The 22,500-nt window shown below is 35.7% G+C and overlaps 1 protein-coding gene across 4 annotated transcripts in view; it reads left to right on the plus strand.

The window, feature by feature from the left end:
- Nucleotides 1–22,500, plus strand: part of LOC144966209 (integrin alpha-4-like) — a 62,824-nt gene that overhangs the window by 7,027 nt on the left and 33,297 nt on the right. For all 4 annotated transcript variants that reach the window (XM_078902381.1, XM_078902380.1, XM_078902382.1 and 1 more), the window contains exons 5-11: nt 945–1,037; nt 5,484–5,597; nt 8,947–8,992; nt 12,472–12,573; nt 14,944–15,029; nt 19,161–19,226; nt 21,863–22,018. In XM_078902381.1, coding sequence (XP_078758507.1) covers nt 945–1,037; nt 5,484–5,597; nt 8,947–8,992; nt 12,472–12,573; nt 14,944–15,029; nt 19,161–19,226; nt 21,863–22,018 — 663 coding nt within the window. The remainder of the gene's footprint in view (nt 1–944; nt 1,038–5,483; nt 5,598–8,946; nt 8,993–12,471; nt 12,574–14,943; nt 15,030–19,160; nt 19,227–21,862; nt 22,019–22,500) is intronic.

The raw sequence follows: 22,500 nt of genomic DNA on the forward strand, positions 1-22,500 counted from the left end.
GCCTTCCTCTTTCTCCTCCTCCTCCCCGTCAAGACGTTAATATAGTATTCATCAAAACGGGGGGGGGGGGGGGTTAAAATGAAGCTTAAGATGACAAATAATATTAAAATAATCATTCAGAACGGTGGGAACCATGCAGTCAGAGCTTAACACGGAATCCAGTTCCGTAACGTTTAAAGGACAAAAAAAAAAAAGAAGTTCATACTACTCTTTGGATAGGACGCTTGTCTATCGCAAAGTACTTTCCGCCAGATATAACGGACCCAGTTCCCTAATAATTGATGGGGCTGGGTGCATAAGGGATGGGTTGACAATGTTGATTTTTATGCAGATTATATTACATTTTATTATAACAATTTAGGGCGTAGCAAGCACAATAACACGATATGACAATTTGAATAACACTAGTAAAAAGCCCGCAATTTCGCGGGGAAAGAACTATTTTCATTCGATACTGTATTCACCATCATTTAATGAGGGCAGACTGGTAAACAACGTTGTCTGTGTAATTTGGTATATCTTCGGTTGATTTTTCTGTGTGGCCCAACATGAAGTGTAAGCCACTATAGCCTCTGACCCCTTGACACAGCAACATACAGTTGTCCGTGTGTGAATACCGGTTGTGGTAAGAAAATCCCCACCTTGCTTAATGTCTGCCCCTGAGACTTGTTAATTGTCATTGCATATTATGACAATTTTACCGGAAACTGTCTTCTATTTAGAATAAATGGTAAGCTTGAATCAGTTGTTGTCGCCAGATTGATTCAATGATACAATGGCGTGCAAACATTATCACTCATCAAAGGAAATACCAACATCACAAACTACAAAGGTCCTTTTCAACTGTTTGAAGATGTTGCGTCTTATTTTTGTGTTTTTTGTTTTGTTTTTGTTTTTGTTTTTTGTTTCACAATTTTAGTCTATTCCGATAAATCCTTGTCCAGGTTTGTGCTCCATTCTGGAAAGATGTCAAATACACCATTGAGTACAAAATCACGTTCATGCCGGGGAGATGTACAGCTTACATTGAAAAGCAGGTAATGGAACAAAAAAATACGATAAACGATTTACTCTACTGTTTCCTAACTCTCTCTCTCTCTCTCTCTCTCTCTCTCTCTATATATATATATATATATATATATATATATATATATATATATATATATATATATATATTATAACTTGAGCTTTTATATAGCTCAATATCTACTAAACGTGCCCTGAGCGCTTTACAAAGGGCCCCTGGCTCACCAACAGCAACACGTAACATGTAGAACGAGACATGACGCTTGTTAAGCGATATTACAATTTTTTTCCGAGAGAGACGGCGCTGCTTAACGGTTAGATAGGTACTCATTTTACACCTGAGTACGGTGAGAGAATGTTAGTAAAGAGCCTTTTCCAAGGACTCAACTATGCGTCGAACGAGGCTCGAACCCATGACCTTCCGATCCGAAAGCGAGTGTTATAGCACACTAGACCACCTAGCCGCACATATGATCTATTCCTTTAAAAACTAGAGTTGAGTGGGTTCCGTCCAGCCCATGTTAAATTTTTGTCAAAGAACAGAGCAATGGGATTCAGTAGTCTGATGTCACGCAGCCCGGCAACGGCGGCCATCTTGGTTCTAAACAAAGAAAATCATTACTTTTTATTCTTCATGCTGGATAGAACTTTTCATTCCCTCTTCATATGCTTTTTGGTCAGAATGTGTAAAAGTCAAAACATGATCAAATTTATGTGTTTTTTGTCCTCTGGAAACGTTTTTAAGCTCGCCGGAGAAATATTTATACGGGCGTCCGCCATTGTTCCGATATTTTAGAGCCAGTGTTACTAAGTTACCATGCGTCATTAGGAAGGAAGTGACGTTACGACTATTGAATCCTATTCTGGCACATAACATAATGATTATTAAATTCTTACATGTTGATAGACGAGAAACGTGCTGACCTTTAGTAAATTAAGGTTACCTCCTAGTGAGTTGTCTTTAGGAGTGGTCACGGAAACAAGTGATCCCATTGGTTAAACTGTTTAATACAACCGTGGCCTTCGTAAAGTTATGGCCTGACACTGACCAAAAAATGACGTCAAAATGCCAGTCTTTTGCCACAAAAGAAAACAAATCGTGAGTTGTATTCAATAGTTCAACCAATGAAATAACTTGTTTCCATGAGCTCTACTAACGACAACTCACTTGGCAGTGCAAAAACCAAATAATGACGTCAAAAAGCCAGTCTTTTTGAGTTTCAGTGTCAGGCTAACATAACGATGGCTACGATACAACTCAAGATTTGTTTTCTTCTGTGGTCAAAGACTTGTCCTTTGACGTCATTTGTTGGTCAGTGTCAGCGTAGCCATCGTTAACATATAGCCTGACACAAGAACCTTCTAGGACTGGCAGTTTGACGTCATTTTTTAGGTTTGTGTAGCGTCTAGTGAGTTGTCGTTAGTAGAGCTCAAGGAAACAAGTAATTCCATTGGTTGAACTATTGAATACAACTCACGATTTATTTTCTTTTGTGGCAAAAGACTGGCATTTTGACGTCATTTTTTTGGTCAGTGTCAGGCTATAAGTTAACGGTGGCTACTGTGTCAGGTAACGACCTCTGATAGAAGACGATGATGTCAGGCCATAGCCATCGTAAACATAAATTAGCCTGGCACTAGAATCCTCTAGGACTTACAGTTTGACGTCATTTTAAAGGTTTGTACAGAGTCTAGTGAGTCTAGTAATGCTACAGAAAACAAACAATCCCATTTGGTACATTGGCGTCACTCTGGTCTTTGTTTTTATTTTTTACAACGGATGGGAAAAAACAATAACAAAGACCCGAGTGACGTCTACTTCATTCTATCTATACATTTGAATACGACTATTCGTAAACTCATAGCCTGACCGTAACCATCGTTAACTTCTTTGGCCGCAAAAGAAAACAATTGGTGAGTTGTATTCAATTGTTAAACCAATGGGATCACTTGTTTCCTTGAGCACCTCTAACGACAACTCATTAGACGGTGCAAAAACCTTTACAAAATACGCCAAATTGTACGTCCGAGAGGGTTCTGGCTAGGCCATCGTGAACTTATAGATAGTATGCGCTTGGCTAAGAAGATCATAACATTGCCATCCGGAAGTATAACGGACCAACACATAAAACTGTGTGTATCCATGAACGTTTATTGTCCGGTTAATACAGTTCAGTGAGTATTACTCATAAACGCGGATGGCAAAAAGCAATAACAAAGACCTTAGGTACGTCATCTTCGAACAATCTATACTTATAAATAGTTCGAAGATGACGTCACTCAAGCCTTTGTTATTGTTTTTGCCATCCGCGTTTATGAGTACTTCTCACTAAACTGTATTGACCAGACTATAAACGATCATGGTTACACACAGTTTTATGTGTTGGTCCGTTGTACTTCCGGATGGCAATGTTGTGAACTTCTTAGCCAAGTGCATACTATCTATAGCCTGACACTGACCAAAAATATCGTTAAAAGACAAGACTTTGGCCACAAAAGAAAACATATCGTGAGTTGTATTCAAAAGTTCAACAATGGGACCACTTGTTTCCTTGAGCTCTACTATCGACAACTCACTCGACGTTGCACAAAACTAAAAAATGACGTCAAACTGTAAGTCCTAGTGGGTTCTAGTGTCAGGCTATGAGTTAACGATGGCTACGCACAGATCCTGGTTTCGTCAAGTGTAGCAATGCAATTGGATTCAATAGTCTGATGTCACATCGCCCAGCAACGGCGGCCATCGTGGTTCTAAACAAAGAAAATCATTACTGTTTACTTTCATGCTGGCTAGAACTTTACATGTCTTGTGATCAGATTTATAGGTTTTTTTTCCTCTGGATACGCTTTTATGCTCGTCGGAGAAATATTTCATAAGGGAGTCCGCCATTGTTCCGATAGTTTAGAGCCAGTTACTAAGTTACCATGCGAGGGAAGTGACGTTACCACTGTTGGAGCGTATTTCTCTCATTGTTATGTCAAAGTTTTGTGACAAATGCTCACAAATTGTTGGGCTGACTGATTTGTATCTCGATGCCCATCGTCTTCTATTTAAACCATTTTGCCAAACTCCAAGAGTCCTGTTTGTGTATTTCAGTCTTGGGTTTCAAACAACCCAAGGTTTTGTGTTAGCACGACTGATCTGGCGGGTAGGGCAGGTGATTGTTTTACTTTAAAATAAAACGAATGTTTCTATGCGTGCAGATAAAATACTCACAAAATTCGCCAGCCGAATATAACATATCAACACACAAAGCTTTATGTAAGCTTAAACGTTTATAGTCTGATTGACATTTAATGAAACCTAATCATGAAAATGGCTGTCTAAATATAATAACAAAGAGCGGAGTGACGTCAATTTTGTTCTATCTATATATAGAATGAAGTTGACGTCACTCAGGCCTTTGTTTTTGGTTTTTGCCATCCGCGTTTATGAGTACTTCTCACTAAACTGTATAGATAGAATGCGCTGCAGGAGTTACACATGCATCGGAAGTATCGGACCAACACACAAACTCTGTGTAACCATGACTTAGTCTGGTAAAACGTTTAGTGGAAAATCAAACGCGGATGGGAAACATACAAGGCTGAGTGAGTCTCTGCATACATCTTGACAGTTTACGATATGTTACAACAGTTTTATGTGTTGGTCCGTTTTACTTCCGGATGGCAATGTTGTGAACTTCTTAGCCAAGCGCATACTATCTATAAACCAGACTATAATAGTTCATGGTTACACATACTTTTGTGTGTTGGTCCATTAAACTTCCGGATGGCAATGTTGTGAACTCTTCGCCAAGTTCACACTATCATAGATAGTGTGCGCCTGACTAAGGAACTCAAAATATTGCCACCCGGAAATATAACGGACCAACACTCAAAACTATGTGTAACCTTAAACGTTTATAGTCTGGATAATACAGTTTGGTGAGAATCACTCACAAACGCGGATGGCAAAAAACAATAACAAAGGCCTGATTTACGTCATCTTCATCCTATCTTTAGATAGTATGCGCTTGGCTAAGAAGCTCATAACATTGCCTTCCGGAAGTATAACGGACCAGCACACAAAACTGTGTGTATCCATGAACGTTTATAGATAGTTCGAAGATGACGTCACTCAGGCCTTTGTTATTGTTTTTGCCATCCGCATTTGTGAGTTGTTCTCACTAAACTGTATTAACCAGACTATAAAAGTTCATGGTTACACAGAGTTTGTGTGCTGGTCCGTTATACGTCCGGATGGAAATGTTGTGAACTCTTTGGCCAAGCGCATTCTATCTATAGTCAGGTTAATACAGTTCAGTGAGCATTACTCATAAACGCGGATTGCAAAAAATAATAACAAAGACCTGAGTGACGTCATCTTCGAACTATCTATACTATTCCACAATGTGCACCAGAACATATCTTAACACTGTTTTTATTCTTTCTGTCCTTTGATTGGTCAATCCCAGGGAAGCACCGAGATCAAATACGTGATGCCTTACTACAAAGGATTACCTTACGTTGTCCATCAAAACCTTTTTGCAGGAACTGCCAATTTTGGATTGTCTTCCGACATTTACCAGGTATTTCTGATCATCCATGTTAACTCTCTCAACCCAAACACCGAATATATCCGTTGTTTACCCGGGTTACTTTCACCCCATGCCTTTTATTTATTATGTTTTTCTTAGACAAATTAAAGGCGTGGTATCAAAATAAAATAACATACATAAAAATAAAATTCCCTTTATTCATCCCATTGGGGAAATCTGTCTCTAGGGTCTATTCCAAGGGGAAACTGGAATAACCTAAGCGTCAGCCGTATAGTGCAGTGCTGCAAATTGAGCTAAGGTGACCTGCTCAATGCCACAGTGCAGCGATGGGTGATTGAACTCGCTACCTTTTGTGTACGAAGTAAAGACCGTACCGCTAGACACGCTGCCCTCTCAAAGCTAAAATTCTGAATGTTGACATGTTAATTGTAGTTGAATAAAACTATCTATGCACATGCTCATTTTTAATATTTTTTTTTTCCAATTTTGAAAATTAGCAAGGGGCTGCAGTTTATACTTAAAATTGAATATTAACTAGTTTACTGACGTACTGTGGAAAACTCTTATAGAATAATTTGGCCAGAAAACTCGTCCTTCAAATAAAATATATACACACACACACACACACACATATATATATATATATATATATATATATATATATATATATATATAAGAAGAAGAAGAAGAAGAAGAAGAAGAAGAAGAAGAAGAAGAAAGAATAGAAGAAGAAGAAGAAGAAGAAGAAGAAGAAGAAGAAGAAGAAGAAGAAGAAGAAGAAGAAGAAGAAGAAGAAGAATATTGATAATAATAATAATAAATAATAAAAATAATAATGATAATAATAATCATAATAACAATAATAATAATAATAATAATAATAATAATAATAATAGTAATAATAATAATAATAATAATAAAATAATAATAACAAAAATAATAATAATATTACAGCCGGGGTGGGGGGGGGGGGGTATTTAACCTTTTGTCTTTTTCACGCAACTGCATTCCACACCACACCACACACACACACATATATGTATATACCACACTCACACCCACACATACACACACACACACATACACAATGTGAACACATTACAACATGTCACTACATAACAACACTAATCACCGCCCAACCAATAACATACTTAGCGGAAGTAAATATAAGGACGCAAATATACACCATCGAACTCAATTAAAGGAAAAGAACACTAAGGATAATTGTCGACTGACATATATATATATATATATATATATATATATATATATATATTATATATATATATATATATATATATATATTATATATCTGTTTTCGTATATCAAATTGAAGCTTACATTCAATTTCACATTTTTATTTATTAGTCAGTTTGAAATGGATACCGAAAAAGCAATGCAAAATTCTTCCCAATGCGACATTGTAAACTAAAGACTACTATAATTGCTTTAAGTTATCGGCAAATATGCGCATGCTGTGAAAGCCGTTTATTCTCAATAAAATCACCCGATCAGCTGGTTATTTATTTATATTTTTAAAAATTATGCCTTTTGCGCCACGATGTCATAAGATATCGTCGCCTAGGCATTCCACGACGGAATATAGATAACTCATCAAACAAGATGTCTGATGTCAACAGGAATCACCCACGTTGTCCAAGTGAGCAAATTGGGGGTTAATAATCTAGCTCAAGGGAAAAAAAACCTGAGAGTGCCTGAAGCGGGGCTCGAACCCGGGTCATCCGGATCACAGTGCAATGCCTTAACCACTCGGCCACATCGCCCCCCTATTTATTTATAGGATTAGAATATCTTTTGTGATCGTCCCACAATGCATGGCGTACAGCGGCAATATGGCAGATATTATTATGTCGGAATCGAACTAAATACACTCGGGCATTTCTATAGTGTAAATGTGACCCGTCGTCTCAAAACGGTATTATGTCGAAACGAACCACGTGCTTAAAAGCCGTATTTAGTGTTAAATTGGTCACATATATAAATTGTTGGCATTAGCATAGTAAAATATGGTATCCATTCTCCTCAATAAAGCATACAAACCAAAACCAATCTGATATTTCTGGCTATAAATTCAATTTTCAACATTTTAACCAACCCGACTTAATACCGTTTTGAGGTGAAGGGTCACAAATGTTGCTGCTCGAAGCTCGAAGAAATAAATAATAACGTGAAGTTGAATGTAAGCTTCAATTTAATTACAAAAGCAGATCAAATGAACGTTTCGGGTTTCCCCTTTATCAACAAAACAGGATGAATGAAACACCACAGATGAATGAGATGATGTGGTAGTGGTGTAGTTTTTTATATGTGTGTGTGTGTGTGGGTATGTATGTATGTATGTATGTATGTATGTATGTATGTATGTATGTATGTATGTATGTACGTAAGAGGGCCATTTGAATCGATCAATATTTGAATGACACGTTTTCTGGCCAAAATTTAAAATAAATGTCTCTCGAGAACAGGAATAGTTAACCGTTTAATAAACCAATCTGACAAGTACGACAACTTCCGTGGCCAAAATGAATCGATTGGTTTACTGCTATAATCTTAGATAAAACTCATTTTTGAAATCTTAGTCAGAAATAGCATCCTTCAAATTAAGTCGATGGATTAAAATGATCCGCATCTAGTTAAAAACTTTCAACCAATTAAAGAAAATAATTATAAAGAGCAATATCCAATACTTACAGAGGGCGTACACCAACTTCACTTTCAGCAACATTGAATCAAGATCTCAAAAAATATCAAATACATTAAGAAAGAACAACCGAAGAACTGATTTCAACAACACAAGGAAATATCCATCTGTCTCAGGACCTTAACGCACATGATGCCATTCTAAAGCTAAAAACACCTGCACTAGACAGAGATTTATGGAGGTAAATTACTAACTAAATACTAGAAACAGACTGACAAACTCGAAGTGACGCACACATTCACGGCAAGCGTCCATAGAGACTGCGCAGCCATGTTTATTTATTTAATATCCACTAAACGTACGCACAGTGTTTTACAAGCAATCCCAAGCCAACAGTAACTCGGAACATGTAAGACGAGAACATGAAGTCTGTTAGGCGATATCTCAAGAAAGATTTTACGATAAAGACAACGTTGTTAGCGACCGAGTATTCATTTTACACGGTAAGAGAATGTGAGTAAAGTGCCTTTTTAAAGGACTCAACTATGCGCCGATCTCAGTATTGTCATTTTCCTGACTGGACCGGTTCTTTCTCTCAAGAAGTTGTTTCATATCATTTGTTTTAATAATCGAATCTGAACATGTTTTTCTCTCTTGATTATATCATATTTTATGACCTCAGAGTAAACGATTTTTAACTTTTATTCTTCTTTATAGAATTCAGTTTTTGCTGTGGGTGTTCCAGGGTTAACAATATCAGAAGGTAAGCATAACAGTTTTAATAGAAAACACGAACTTGTATATAGTGCAATAGCACGAAAATGCGCTCAAAACTCTTTACAAAGTAGGGCCCCAAGCAAATAACAACATTCATGTTGGAGGATTATGATTGTAAGAGGATATTATAATTATTATTATTATTATTATTATTATTATTATTATTATTATTATTATTATTATTATTATTATTATTATTATTATTATCATTATTATTATTACTATTAGTATCATTTATTATTATTATTATTATTATTATTATTATTATTATTATTATTATTATTATTATTATTATTATTAGTATAACCAGCAAACAAGCCCGCAATTTCGCGAGGAAAGAACTATTTTCATTCGATATTGTACCCACCATCATTTAATGAGGGCATATTGGTAAACAACGTTGTCTGTGTAACTTGGTACATCCCCCTGTTGATTTCTCTATGTGGCCCAACATGAAGTGTAAGCGACTATACCCTCTGACCCGTGACACAGCAACATATAGTTGTCCGTGTGTGAAAACAGGTTGTGGTAAGAAAATCAACTGCGAAAATAAACCTGAAGTAGCAGACGTGAGCATACTTGAAAGACGATCCTGGGATCGAGAACTTACCTTACAGTTCAGTACTCTGGTGATCATGTTTGATGACGTTTGGCACCGTGTTGATGAACCTCCACTGGAGGTGTACAAAAACGCACAATTTTTATGCACCTCCGTTGGCGCTCCTGGTTGATTAATGAAAATGTTTCTGCTGGAAGCTCGAAGGAAAAAATAACGATAAGTGTTGAATTGTAAGCTTCAATTTAATAGACGAAGACATACTGTGGACGTTTCTGATTTCCCCTTTATCAACAAAACACGACGAATAAGCCACTAAGAACGAATGAGAGATGTGTAGTGTGAATTGCGTAGATAAGGTAAATAGACATAAACAATGATGGGACGGGAAGTTTTTGAAAATCAACAAAAACAAACCAAAAAAAAAAAAGAAGAAGAAAAAAAGATAAAAAGCCCCAATCAAATTACAAAGACGCGTTACACGAATACACTGATGATAATGATAAAATATTATAAAATGATAACAATCGAGGTTGACATATAAATGCACGTCGATAACACATTGAATGGTACCGATGTTGTTTTTGTTTTTTAAAATATAATAATAAATGATAATAATGATATATTAATTTAAGGTTTTAAATATATGTCCAGTAACTATAACAACGAAAATGGTATCTTTTTCAATAAAGTAAACTTTTTTTTAAATGTCCACAATGGGATTGAACCCAGTACCTACTTTCAAGGTTAGAGTCTGACAGCTTATCCAATGAGCTACGGAGCCACCTGACTATTCATAACATTTAATAAAGTCTTTTTAAAACGTTATATTACCTTCAATGCTTCTTCTATTTTCTTGTTTTAAATTTCCATTTTTAAGATTATTATTATTTTTTTTAATTTATTACCAAAGAAGTTAAACCTGGGTATTATCCACCCGAAACCATCACATTGAAAGCATCAAAGGGGCAATAATAATACTTGATGTCATAAATAGATGAAAACTGTTGAAAACTTAGTGTAGATCTGAAATCCGTAAAGTAATTAAGTGAATACATTATTTCGAATGCGACGATGTGCGTAAAAACGCAAAACTGACAACTTTTTACAGTGTCGAAATTGGTTGTTTTTGAGAATGTTAGTGTCGTCGGTACGTATTTTATGATATCGGTTTGACTCAACGAACTTTCAAACTGACTTTGAATTATAAAAGGAAATCAAATTAAAAAAAATACATTTCTAATTTTCAAATCTTTCCGTAGAGTTGTGCGCCGTATAATTTTTTTTATTGACTCAAATGGCACAATGTTCTCCACAAGGCTAGAATATATTTTTTAAAGACAACAGTCTACACGTTTTTATATTTCATGTTCTAAACTGCATTACACAGTTCCTCCCCGCCTTCCCTCTTTTCACTTAATTAATTGCGTACATTTTAGAAATATCTAGCATTCTATTTTAATTCGTGCTTCCTTACAACAAAGGAGCATACCAATTTCCTGCCAACCAATGTTTTGTTTATTCATCTTTACTACGCCACTACCACAGTATCTCATCATCATTCATCTGTGATGTTTCATTCATCCTGTTTTGTTGATAAAGGGGAAACCCGAAACTTCATTTGATCTGTTTTTGTAATTAAATTGAAGCTTACATTCAATTTCACATTATTACTTATTTCTTAGAGCTTCGAGCAGCAACATTCACATTAAGTGAATACCTTATACTGGGGATGTATAGCTTTCTCCCCTTTACTTAACTTATGGAAAAACAAACAACCTAGCACCTTTACTAAGACTAATCCTAATAGAAAAAAAATCCTCCGATCTCGAGCTAACCTTAATAGAAAAAATGATGACAAATTGAATAAATAAACGCCTGACAAAATATCAACGGTGAAAATACAAATTTAAAGAATACTGGGGATGTAGGAGCGTTCGGAATGTCTCTCCTTTACTTAACTTATGGAGAGAAAAAAACACCCTAGCACCTTTACTAAGACTTATGACTAACCCTAATAGAAAAAAATCCTTCGATTTCCAGCTAACCCTTATAGTAAAAAAGACCCTCAGACTCAAAATGGCGACTGAAAATGAAAATCAAAACAATAGTCAAAATCCATCTGTCAACTTTTGGTTGTTCTTCCTGTCGTAAAAACGCCAGACAACTTTTTACAGTGACGAAATTGGTTGATTTTGAGAGTGTTTAGTGTCGTCGGTACGTATTTTATGATATCTGTGTGACTCAACAAACTTTCAAACTGAATTTATATTATAAAAGAAAATCAAGTTATCTGTTTATCTACCTGTAAAAAATACATTTCTAATTTTCAAATCTTTCAGTAGAGTTGTGCACCGTATCAATTTTTTTATTGACTCAAATAAGCACAATGTTTTCCACAATGCTATATTTTTTTAAGAAAGGATTATCATCACCATAATTATTATTGCATATGCGACGTGTACTTATTTGCAGGTCTGACAACCCAATTCAATTTGGGCTCGTTTTTATGATGAAAATCTTTAGAATTGACGCAAAATATTGTCCATTACAACAATGTTAAACTAGACCCATAATTGCGTTCGAATATGTGACCCTCCGTCTCAAAACAGTATTATGTCGGGATGATTCAGACCCTAAAACGTGAATTAAGAGATAGAATGATGAGAAATTGGACTTTAGAAGATATTGCAAAGCAAGAAATAGTCTTTATACTCCACCATAACGTACAGAAATTAAACCCGAGTTGGATAGTTGTGGCTATGAATTCAATTTCCCTTACCGAGTGGATCGCGACATAATACCGCTTCGATACGGTGGGTCACATATGAGACCTGCATATATGTATTCGTAGCTCTATGACACGAGCAGGTAAATCAAATACCATTATTTATACTTATATATTTCAGGAGGCGTGACTATTATCGATTACAGATCGGAGCCAAGCAAAGTCTTTTCCTCAACTATACAGTATAGAAACACACTTGGTACCACGGCCTATGGATATTTGGGTAAGGCTATGTATGTGACCGTAGCCATCGTTAACATATTAAAATATCATATTATAGCCTGACACTAGAACCCTTTAGACTGACAGTTTGACTTCGTTTTTTTTTTTAGGTTTGTGCAGCGTCTAGTGAGTTGTCGTTAGTAGAGCTCAAGGAAACAAGTTATTTCATTGGTTGAACTATTGAATACAACTCACGATTTGTTTTCTTTTGCGGCAAAAGACTGGCATTTTGACGTCATTTTTTGGTCAGTGTCAAGTTATAGATAGAATGCGCTTTGCTTAGAAGCTCATAACATTGCCATCTGGAAGTATGACGGACCAACACACAAAACTGTGTGTTTACATGAACGTTTATAGTCAGGTTAATACAGTTCAGTGAGCATTACTCATAAACGCGGATGGGAAAAAAACAATAACAAAGGCCTGAGTGACGTCATCTTCGAACTATCTATAGATAGTATGCAGATGACGTCACTCAGGCCTTTGTTATTGTTTTTGCCATCCGCGTTTGTGAGTTGTTCTCACTAAACTGTATTAACCAGACTATAAAAGTTCATGGTTACACAGAGTTTGTGTGTTGGTCCGTTATACTTCCGGATGGCAATGTTGTGAACTCCTTGGCCAAGCGCATTCTATCTATAACTTTACGATGGCTACGATGTGACGCATGTGACAAAGAGGGTATAGATAGAATGCGCTTGGCCAAGGAGTTCACAACATTGCCATCCGGAAGTATAACGGACCAACACACAAACTCTGTGTAACCATGAACTTTTATAGTCTGGTTAATACAGTTTAGTGAGAACAACTCACAAACGCGGATGGCAAAAACAATAACAAAGGCCTGAGTGACGTCATCTGCATACTATCTATAACACATAGAATAACAATTGCAAAAAACGTGTTCCATAAAACTCGACCAGTTGTGATAAAACAACAACCTATAGATAGAATGCGCTTGGCCAAGGAGTTCACAACATTGCCACCCGGAAGTATAACGGACCAACACACAAACTCTGTGTAACCATGAACTTTTATAGTCTGGTTAATACAGTTTAGTGAGAACAACTCACAAACGCGGATGGCAAAAACAATAACAAAGGCCTGAGTGACGCCATCTGCATACTTGAAACCAGAATGAAAAATAGTGGAAACAGTCGACTCCGCTTAATCGCACACCCTCGGGAGTTCAGGTTAGTGTGTCGATTAAGCGGAGTGTGCGATGAAGCGGGAAAGCTAAAAATAAAATCTAAGCCCCAGCTTTCATGTACCATTCATGTAGGACCTTCACTTCTGAGGTTTCTACAGGCTTTGGGTCGTCACGTTCTAGACATTACCTCATTAGAATGGTTTTTAAAAAAATCTATTTGGGTTGGGGTTTATTTTTCTATTTTTTTTTTTTTTTTTTTGGGGGGGGGGTCTTCTTTTTTTTTACTTTTTAAAAAATATTTTCTTTCTCGTGTCTTGTCGACAACAAAATGTGACATTGTTGTTTGTTAAAACAGTAATTGCGAAGCGGTGATTGCTTTCTATTCTGCACAAGTTGTTTATAAACCTTTGTCTCCAACCTCGCCAATGTAGACCATCTGTCAAGCGTTCTTCTTGAATGAAGTGTTGTAGTTTGTCGACCATGTCAAGTTTCACATTGTTTGTCAGGGGCCGTGTGTCACATTCCGATGACTCATCCCCATCTTCATTATCTAGGCATTGTCTTTTGTGTGGCTGAACGGATTCCAGTGGTTGCTGATATGTCAGTTTACCGCTGATGGGTATATTGTTGTCCATTGCTATGAATTGATTGAATGCTTTGGGCGAAAAGTTGCGTGGAACGGAAACAGCATACCATACGGCTGTTGGTTGTCACTCCAATCAAGGTGTAACGGTTAAGCGGAGATGGTGTCGATTAAACGGAGCCGTTATATAGAAAAAAATCCGTTTTTCGGGAATGTGTAGCGTATAAGCGGACTGTGCGATTAACCGATGTGAATTATCATCATCATTATTATTATTACTTTTATTATTATTATTATCATTATTATTATTATTATTATTATTATTATTATTATTATTATTATTATTATTATTATTATTATTATTATTATTATTATTATTATTATTATTATTGTTATTATTGTTGTTATTATTATTATTATTATTATTATTATTATTATTATTATTATTATTATTATTATTATTATTATTATTATTATCATTATTATTAATATTATTATTATCATCATCATCATCATCATCATCATCATCATCATCATCATCATCATCATCATCATCATCATTATTAAAGCAGCCATTACATGTACAGTACGCGTACCGTTTCTTAAGCTTTTTTTTTCCTTTCTGTTTTCCATCTCAGGTTATCAAGTGAAATTTGGGCAATTCTGTGCCTATCCCAGTATTTGCTTTGCAGCGGGAGCACCGAACTTGGACTTCGTAGGAGTGGTATGTTTAACCAACCAGCATTCCAAATCAGCACTTTATTATTACATCCCGAAAATGGTCTTTGAGGTGTTCTCTTTGTCCCGATTTTTCGCGTATCATAATAGGATTCAATAGTCGTAACGTCACTTCCTTCCTAATGACGCATGGTAACTTAGTAACACTGGCTCTAAACTATCGGAACAATGGCGGACGCCCGTATGAAATATTTCTCCGGCGAGCATAAAAACGTTTCCAGAGGGAAAAAAAACACATAAATTTGATCATGTTTTGACTTTTATACATTCTGATCAAAAGGCATATGAAAAGGGAATGAAAGTTCTAGCCAGCATAAAGAATAAAAAGTAATGATTTTCTTTGTTTAGAACCAAGATGGCCGCCGTTGCCGGGCTGCGTGACATCAGACTACTGAATCCTATTTATACCTTTGGTTTACGTGTCTATCTTCATCCTCATGTGCCATTTCAATTATTATTTCCAGGTGAGGTTGTATCGGTGGACAAACCCGATTTTTACTATTGATACTATGCGTTTAGGATAAATAATCATCACATCCGCCAGCCGGATATAACGTACAAACACACAGAACTTTGTGTAACCTTAGACATTTATAGTCTGATTGATGCGATTTAGTAGGAACTACTCATAAAAATGGCTGGCTAAAAACAATAACAAAGAGCTGAGTAACGTCAATTTTGTTCCTTCTGTAGCATAGTAGCATATAAAACGAAACGTCTTTATTATCTTTTGTAGAAAAAAAGCAAAAACAACAACAACAAAATACGTCGCGGACTCAACTATGCACCTCTCAGAGTGGGTCGGACCCTGAACTTTCAGGTTCATAGGAGAGTGTTATACCACAAGACCATATAATGAAAGTAAGCTTTAAATTGAGCTTTTATATAGCGCATTATCCACTAAACGTGCTCAAAGCGCTTTACAAGGGTTTCCTGACTAACAGCAACACGTAACATGTAGAACGAGACATGAGGACTGTTAGGCGACATTACAATTTTTTACCGACATAAACAACGCTGCTAACGTCCAGGTACTCATTTTACACCCGAGTGCGGTGAGAGAATGTGAGTAAAGAGCCTTCTCCAAGGACTCAACTATGCGCCGAGCGAGGCTCGAACCCAGGACCTTCTGATCCGAAAGCGAGTGCCATATCACAAGACCACATAGCCACATAATATCGTTTTGAAACGACAGGAGACAAATTCCGAATAACCAACATTTTATATTTCCGAACAATTTAACTGTTTTAACATACTGTAATCTCCCCCTTCCCCTGGCCGTGGCCTTCGAAAACTCATGGCCTGTTACAAACCAACAAATGACGTCAAAAGACATGTCTTTGGCCACAAAATAAAAAACACATCGTGAGTTGTATTCAAAAATTTAACAAATGGGATCGCTTAATTCCTCGACAACTACTAAAGACAACTCACTAGGCGGTCCACAAACCTAAAAAATGACGTCAAACTATGGGTCCTAGTGAGTTTTAGTGTCAGCCCTAGCGTCGTTAACTTATAGCCACTATAGATAGTTCGAAGTTGACGTCATTCAGGTCTTTGTTATTGTTTCTTGCCATCCGCGTTTATGAGTAATTCTCACCAAACTGTTTTAACCTGACTTTGAAAGTTGATGGTTACACACAGTTTGGTGTGTCGGTCCGTTATACTTCCGGATGGCAATGTTACGAGCTTCTTAGCAAAGTGCATACTATCTATAGACTCTAAAACCCACAAAGACCCATAGTTTGACGTCGTTTTAGGTTTGTTGACCGTCTAGAGGGTTGTCAGAAGCAGTGATCGTGTAAAAGTGATCCCACTGGTTTCAATTGTTGAATACAACTCACGATTTGTTTTCTTTTGTGGCCAAAGACTTGTCTTTTGACGTCAGTTGCTGATCAGTATCAGGCCATGAGTTTACGAAGGCCACGGTCCGGCTACAAGCTCACGATGGCTATGCCCTGAATGATGCTATCTAACCATAGTCTCAAATCGGTATACATTTAACACGAACCCTTTCCGAAACGTGAATCTTAAGTTAACTCTCTCCTTACCGGCCATTTTCTGGATTTTCTCCAAAACTTCACACCCATCCTATACAAAAATAGATTTATTTCACTCAAACACAAATCCTGTTAGTTCTTGCTATACATATTTTTTTTCTGCTAAACAAGCTCTTCAACTCAGTGTTAATATACTTTAACTATAGAAAATATTTTGTTCAGATATTGTGATGTACAAAAGAAATCAGAATTAGAAGAATGTTGGCTGCATCGTAACGAATGTGATGATTTTTCTATGGGTGGTAAGGAAGGGGTTAAACTATTCAGAAATATTATTTTTTTGTATTTTTCACCGAATTTAACTAATGTTCATCGAAGTAGATTACTTTATTGAATATTTATAGGTGTTTTTTTTTTTTTTTGTGGCTTATTTATTGAATTTTTAAATGCCCTCTTAATGGTTTTGTCTCGGCGTGTTAGCATATGCTGTGTTAACAATGCCTAATTGGTTTTTAAGTGCTTTGAGGTTACGGCGAAAGTATAAAAGAAATATTATTATTATTATTATTATTATTATTATTATTATTATTATTATTTATTATTATTATTATTATATTATATTATTATTATTATTATTATTATTATTATTATTATTATTATTATTATTATTATTATTATTATTATTATTATTATTATTATTATATTATTATTATTATTATTATTATTATTATTATTATTATTATTATTATTATATATTATTATTATTATATATTATTATTATTATTATTATTATTATTATTATTATTATTATTATTATTATTATATATTATTATTATTATTATATTATTTATTATTATTTATTAATTATATTATTATTATTATTATTATTGTTATTATTATTATTATTATCATTATTATTATTATTATTATTATTATTATTATTATCATTATTATCACAAATAAGATACGGAGTGTCGTGTCGTACACCACAAGACAAAACCCGTGCGTAGTAGGAAATGTGCCGCTGTAGACATCATTAGGAACAAACTTTGAGGTTTTCTCTTTGTCCCGATGTTCGCGTATCATAATTGGATTCAGTAGTCTGATGTCACGCCGCCCGGCTACGGCGGCCATCTTGGTTCTAAACAAAGAAAATCATTACTTTTTATTCTTCATGCTGGCTAGAACTTTTCATATGTCTTGTGATCAGAATGTGTAAAAGTCAAAACAAGATCAAATTTATGGGTTTTTCCCTCTGGATACGCTTTTATGCTCGCCGGAGAAATATTTCATACGGGCGTCCGCCATTGTTCCGATAGTATAGAGCCAGTGTTACTAAGTTACCATGCGTCATTAGGAAGGAAGTGACGTTACGACTGTTGAAGAGTATTATTTCGTCCAGTAATGTTGGAGGAATGACTTGAGAAGTTCGAATGCGCATGACAAGCACTATTCAACTCCGTCAAAGATGCACCGGAGCCAATATTCATATTAATCCAATTCCAATAGATATGAATTCCACGCGAATTAGTGAAAACGATAACTTTTTAAAACTAATTTTATCACACACCACAAATTTACTAACACAAGCTTAACTGTGATAGATCTATGCCCCATAAAATATGAATTGATAACATAATATCTTATCAAACAATGGAGAGCGAGGGTGGGCAAGTCATTTCTCCACCCTTACTGGACGAAATAATTACAATTACACTTCACATTACAGGTAAGCCTCGTCTAATAGGATTCAATGGTCGTAACGTCACTTCCTTCCTAATGACGCATGGTAACTTAGCAACACTGGCTCTAAACTATTGGAACAATGGCGGACGCCCGTATGAAATATTTCTCCGGCGAGCATAAAAGCGTATCCAGAGGAGAAAAAAACATAAACTTGATCATGTTTTTACTTTTACACATTCTGGTCACAAGACATATGAAAAGTTCTAGCCAGCTTGAAGAAGAAAAAGTATTAATTTTCTTTGTTTAGAACCAAGATGGGCGCTGTTGCCGGGCGGCGTGACAGCAGATTACTGAACCCAATTATACAATTTATACCTTTGGTTTACGTGTATATCTTCATCCTCATGTGCCATTTTGTTTATCATTTCCAGGTGAGGTTGTATCGGTGGGCAAATGAAGAGTTCCTTGTCAATTTCCAGACCATCAAAGGAGAAGAGGTTTGTTCAATATCCTAACGCCATATATGCCCCTTAACTCTCTCCTTCCCGATCATTTCCAGTATTTTCCCAAATTGGCAGGCTTACCCAGCAGAAAATGGATTTTTAAAAACTCAAACAATCTCTCTACAAAACAACTTTATGTTCTTATTAATCAAACAAAGATCATTTTTTTCAAAGTTTGTGATGTAAAAATATATCTGAATGAGAAAATAAAATGTATATTGTGTCGTGACAAATGTGACCCATCGTCTCAAAACGGTATTATATCGGAACGAATCACATGCTTAAAAGCCGTATTTAGTGTTAAACTGGTCATAAATATAAATTGTTGGCATTAGCATAGTAAGATATGGTATCCACTCTCCTCAATAAAGCATGCAAACCAACACCAATCTGATATTTCTGCCTATAAATTCAATTTTCAACATTTTAACCAACCCGACTTAATACTTAGTTTTGAGGCGAAGGGTCACAAATGTGACGATTTTGGTGTATGTGGTAAGGAGAGGGTTAAACCAGTCAACTATCATTTTCTGGAAAGACACGTATTTAAAGATTTGGCCATAAAACTCATCCTTCAAATATCGATCGATTTAAATGGCCCTTATTTTGGCAAAAACTTTCAAATCTGGGAATTTAATTAAGACTTTGCGAGTCCCAGGTTTGAGAGCTTTTGACAAGATGAGGGTCATTTAAATCGATCGATGTTGGAAGACGAGTTTTCTGGCCAAATTTTTAAATCCGTTTTTTTTTCCAGAGTAGGAAATTAAGAAACTAGGGATCAGGCACCGCTGTGAGATAAAGACCTAAACAAGTGTGTATGAAAGGTCCAGACAAAGCATGAAAGAAAAATACAAGAAAAAAAAAAAAACAACCATCCCAAAAAGAAATCAGGCTACCTCGACTGGGGATCGAACCTCAGACCTTCTGATTACCGGACAGATGTGCTACCATTACACCACAGAAGCTTACTCTAGTTGGGGGAATTTTAATACCATTTATTCTAATGATTGGAGAAGGGTTTTGAACCCGAAATGTTCAATGTGTGGTATTTTGTTCTTTTTCGAAACTATTATTATTCATTTTTTTTACTTATTACGTTTTCCATTACACAACTCCATGCAGCTTAGAACTCAGATTATACTCACGAAAAGTTGAAAACTAAAAGGCTTTGGATGGGAACAGTACAGAAAATGGAGGTTTTGGGTACAAACCCTTCGTCGGCAAAACAATAAACATACGAACGTTGAAAATAACAGAAAATGAAGTGAGTAGAAAAGTGCTACTCATTTTTCCTGAAGAATACTGGGTAATGTAAATGTTGCTGCTTTAAGTTCGAAGAAATAAATAGTAATGTCAAATTGAATGTAAGCTTCAATTTAATTACGAAAACATATATAATGGACGTTCCAGGTTTCCCCTTTATCAACTAACAGGATGAATGAAACACTACAGATGAATGAAATAATGCGGCAGTTGCGTTGTTAAGATGAGTAAGCAAAACATAATATGTATACATTCAATTTCACATTACTATTTATTACTCATTTTTCCGAACGTTGAAACTTTTCCATGCTCACCTTTTCGTTAGTATTTCTACAATCCCAGTCTTCAGGCAGACCCCGCCGCGTGTGCTCAAATTGACATGGTGGGCCGCATCTATCATTTTTTAAAATTAAGTTGGAGATTAAAATTGTTCAGTACAGTCCATGTTGATTTTTTTTACCCAACGAGCGCAGAAATACTTTGAAAATCTATAATGTTAAAACTATTTCCACAGATTGATATACAAAAAAACTTGCAAACATTTATTTCAATTTTTCAATCTCTTTTTCATTTTTTATCTACTTCACATTGACATAATAATGCCCGTTAGAGACGGTTTGCTTTATGTTTTGGGACAAAGAGATTATCGAAATTCTATCACCCGTTAAATCAAATGATTTTTATAACACCAGCTAGGGCACAATTATTATGGTACCCAAAATGATATGTCATTTGACGTTGGGAATCGAAATCTTGCCTCCCTTTTGCTAGATTCAATTCCGCTCACTTACAGACTCTATTACCAGACCGAATTTGATCGCTAATTCTTGTTCTCCTTCAAGTACCAAGTCTGTGCCAGACATCGGTGATCAAAGTACGCCATTCTGTTCAGATAACCTAAAAAAAGCTAATTAATACTCTTCTCTTTCTTTATCACCCAGCTGTTCAAACTATTCAAATATGTTTTTCTTGGTCTACCTTTACTCTTTTTACCTTCTATCTTTATGTCGATTTAGGTGCCCTAAAAATTGCATTTGTCTTTTTCTTATTGTACGAATTAGTAACCTTTTAGTTTCAGCTTGCTCTAATACTTCTTCATAAGTTTTCTTCTCTGTCCATGAGATTCTTAACATCCACATTTCTGCTGCCTCCAGTTTCTTTCTAATGTCTTCTGTAATTATCGTTGATAGCTCAAAATATTTGTCTCAATCTATGTTAATTTCCACATGCAGTAGGATAATGATTAAGATAGATTAGTGCCTAACTGTGAAATCATTTTATTCACCGCAGATAATACGGATTCTCAACTAGCATTTTTTTTAATGCAATCACATGTTAGGATTTTTTTTCTCGTTGTCTTTATTCAGCCTTGGAGTTATTTTGGATCTGTCCTCTGTGGTGCCGATATAGACGGGGATGCGATGGACGAGCTGTTGGTAGGTGCTCCTTTCTACCACACTAGAAGTCACCGCGGTTATGACATTGGCAAAGTCTACGTCTATAAAAGGGAAACTGTTTCAAAGGTTTGTTTTATTTCACTTGATTTACTTGACTTAACGCCTTTTGCCTCCTAGTCATACGACTGGGAAGCCTCGACGTTATCTTCTATCCTCTTTTGTCAGATCCTTCCACCCGAAAAAAAAGTTACACAGAGTATAATATTATAAGAAACGTAAAACGATAAATTGAATCGGGGGCTTAGTTTGTTTTATTTTTAGAATTTAGTTTTACTAAGAAGAGTAAAACCCATGGTCAGCGTAAATATTATGTTGTACATGTCTTTGTTAAGTGTGGTTTTGTGCATGTGTGTGTGTGTGTGTGTGTGTGTGTGTGTGATTGTACGTGTGTTTGTTTGTGTGTATTTACTGACTTTGTTATGATAGCTTAAAATAAGTCATGCTCTTATTTACTCCAATAGTTATATAGACGAGACCCGCAAATGCCCACATTATGGGTGTACCTACATGCAGAAAAGCACACAACAAGGCACAACCAGATTATGTAA

Source organism: Berghia stephanieae, chromosome 2, assembly GCF_034508935.2.
Source record: "Berghia stephanieae isolate SIO BIC M18660-M18661 chromosome 2, UCSD_Bste_1.3, whole genome shotgun sequence".
NCBI classification, from domain to species: Eukaryota; Metazoa; Mollusca; class Gastropoda; order Nudibranchia; family Aeolidiidae; genus Berghia; species Berghia stephanieae.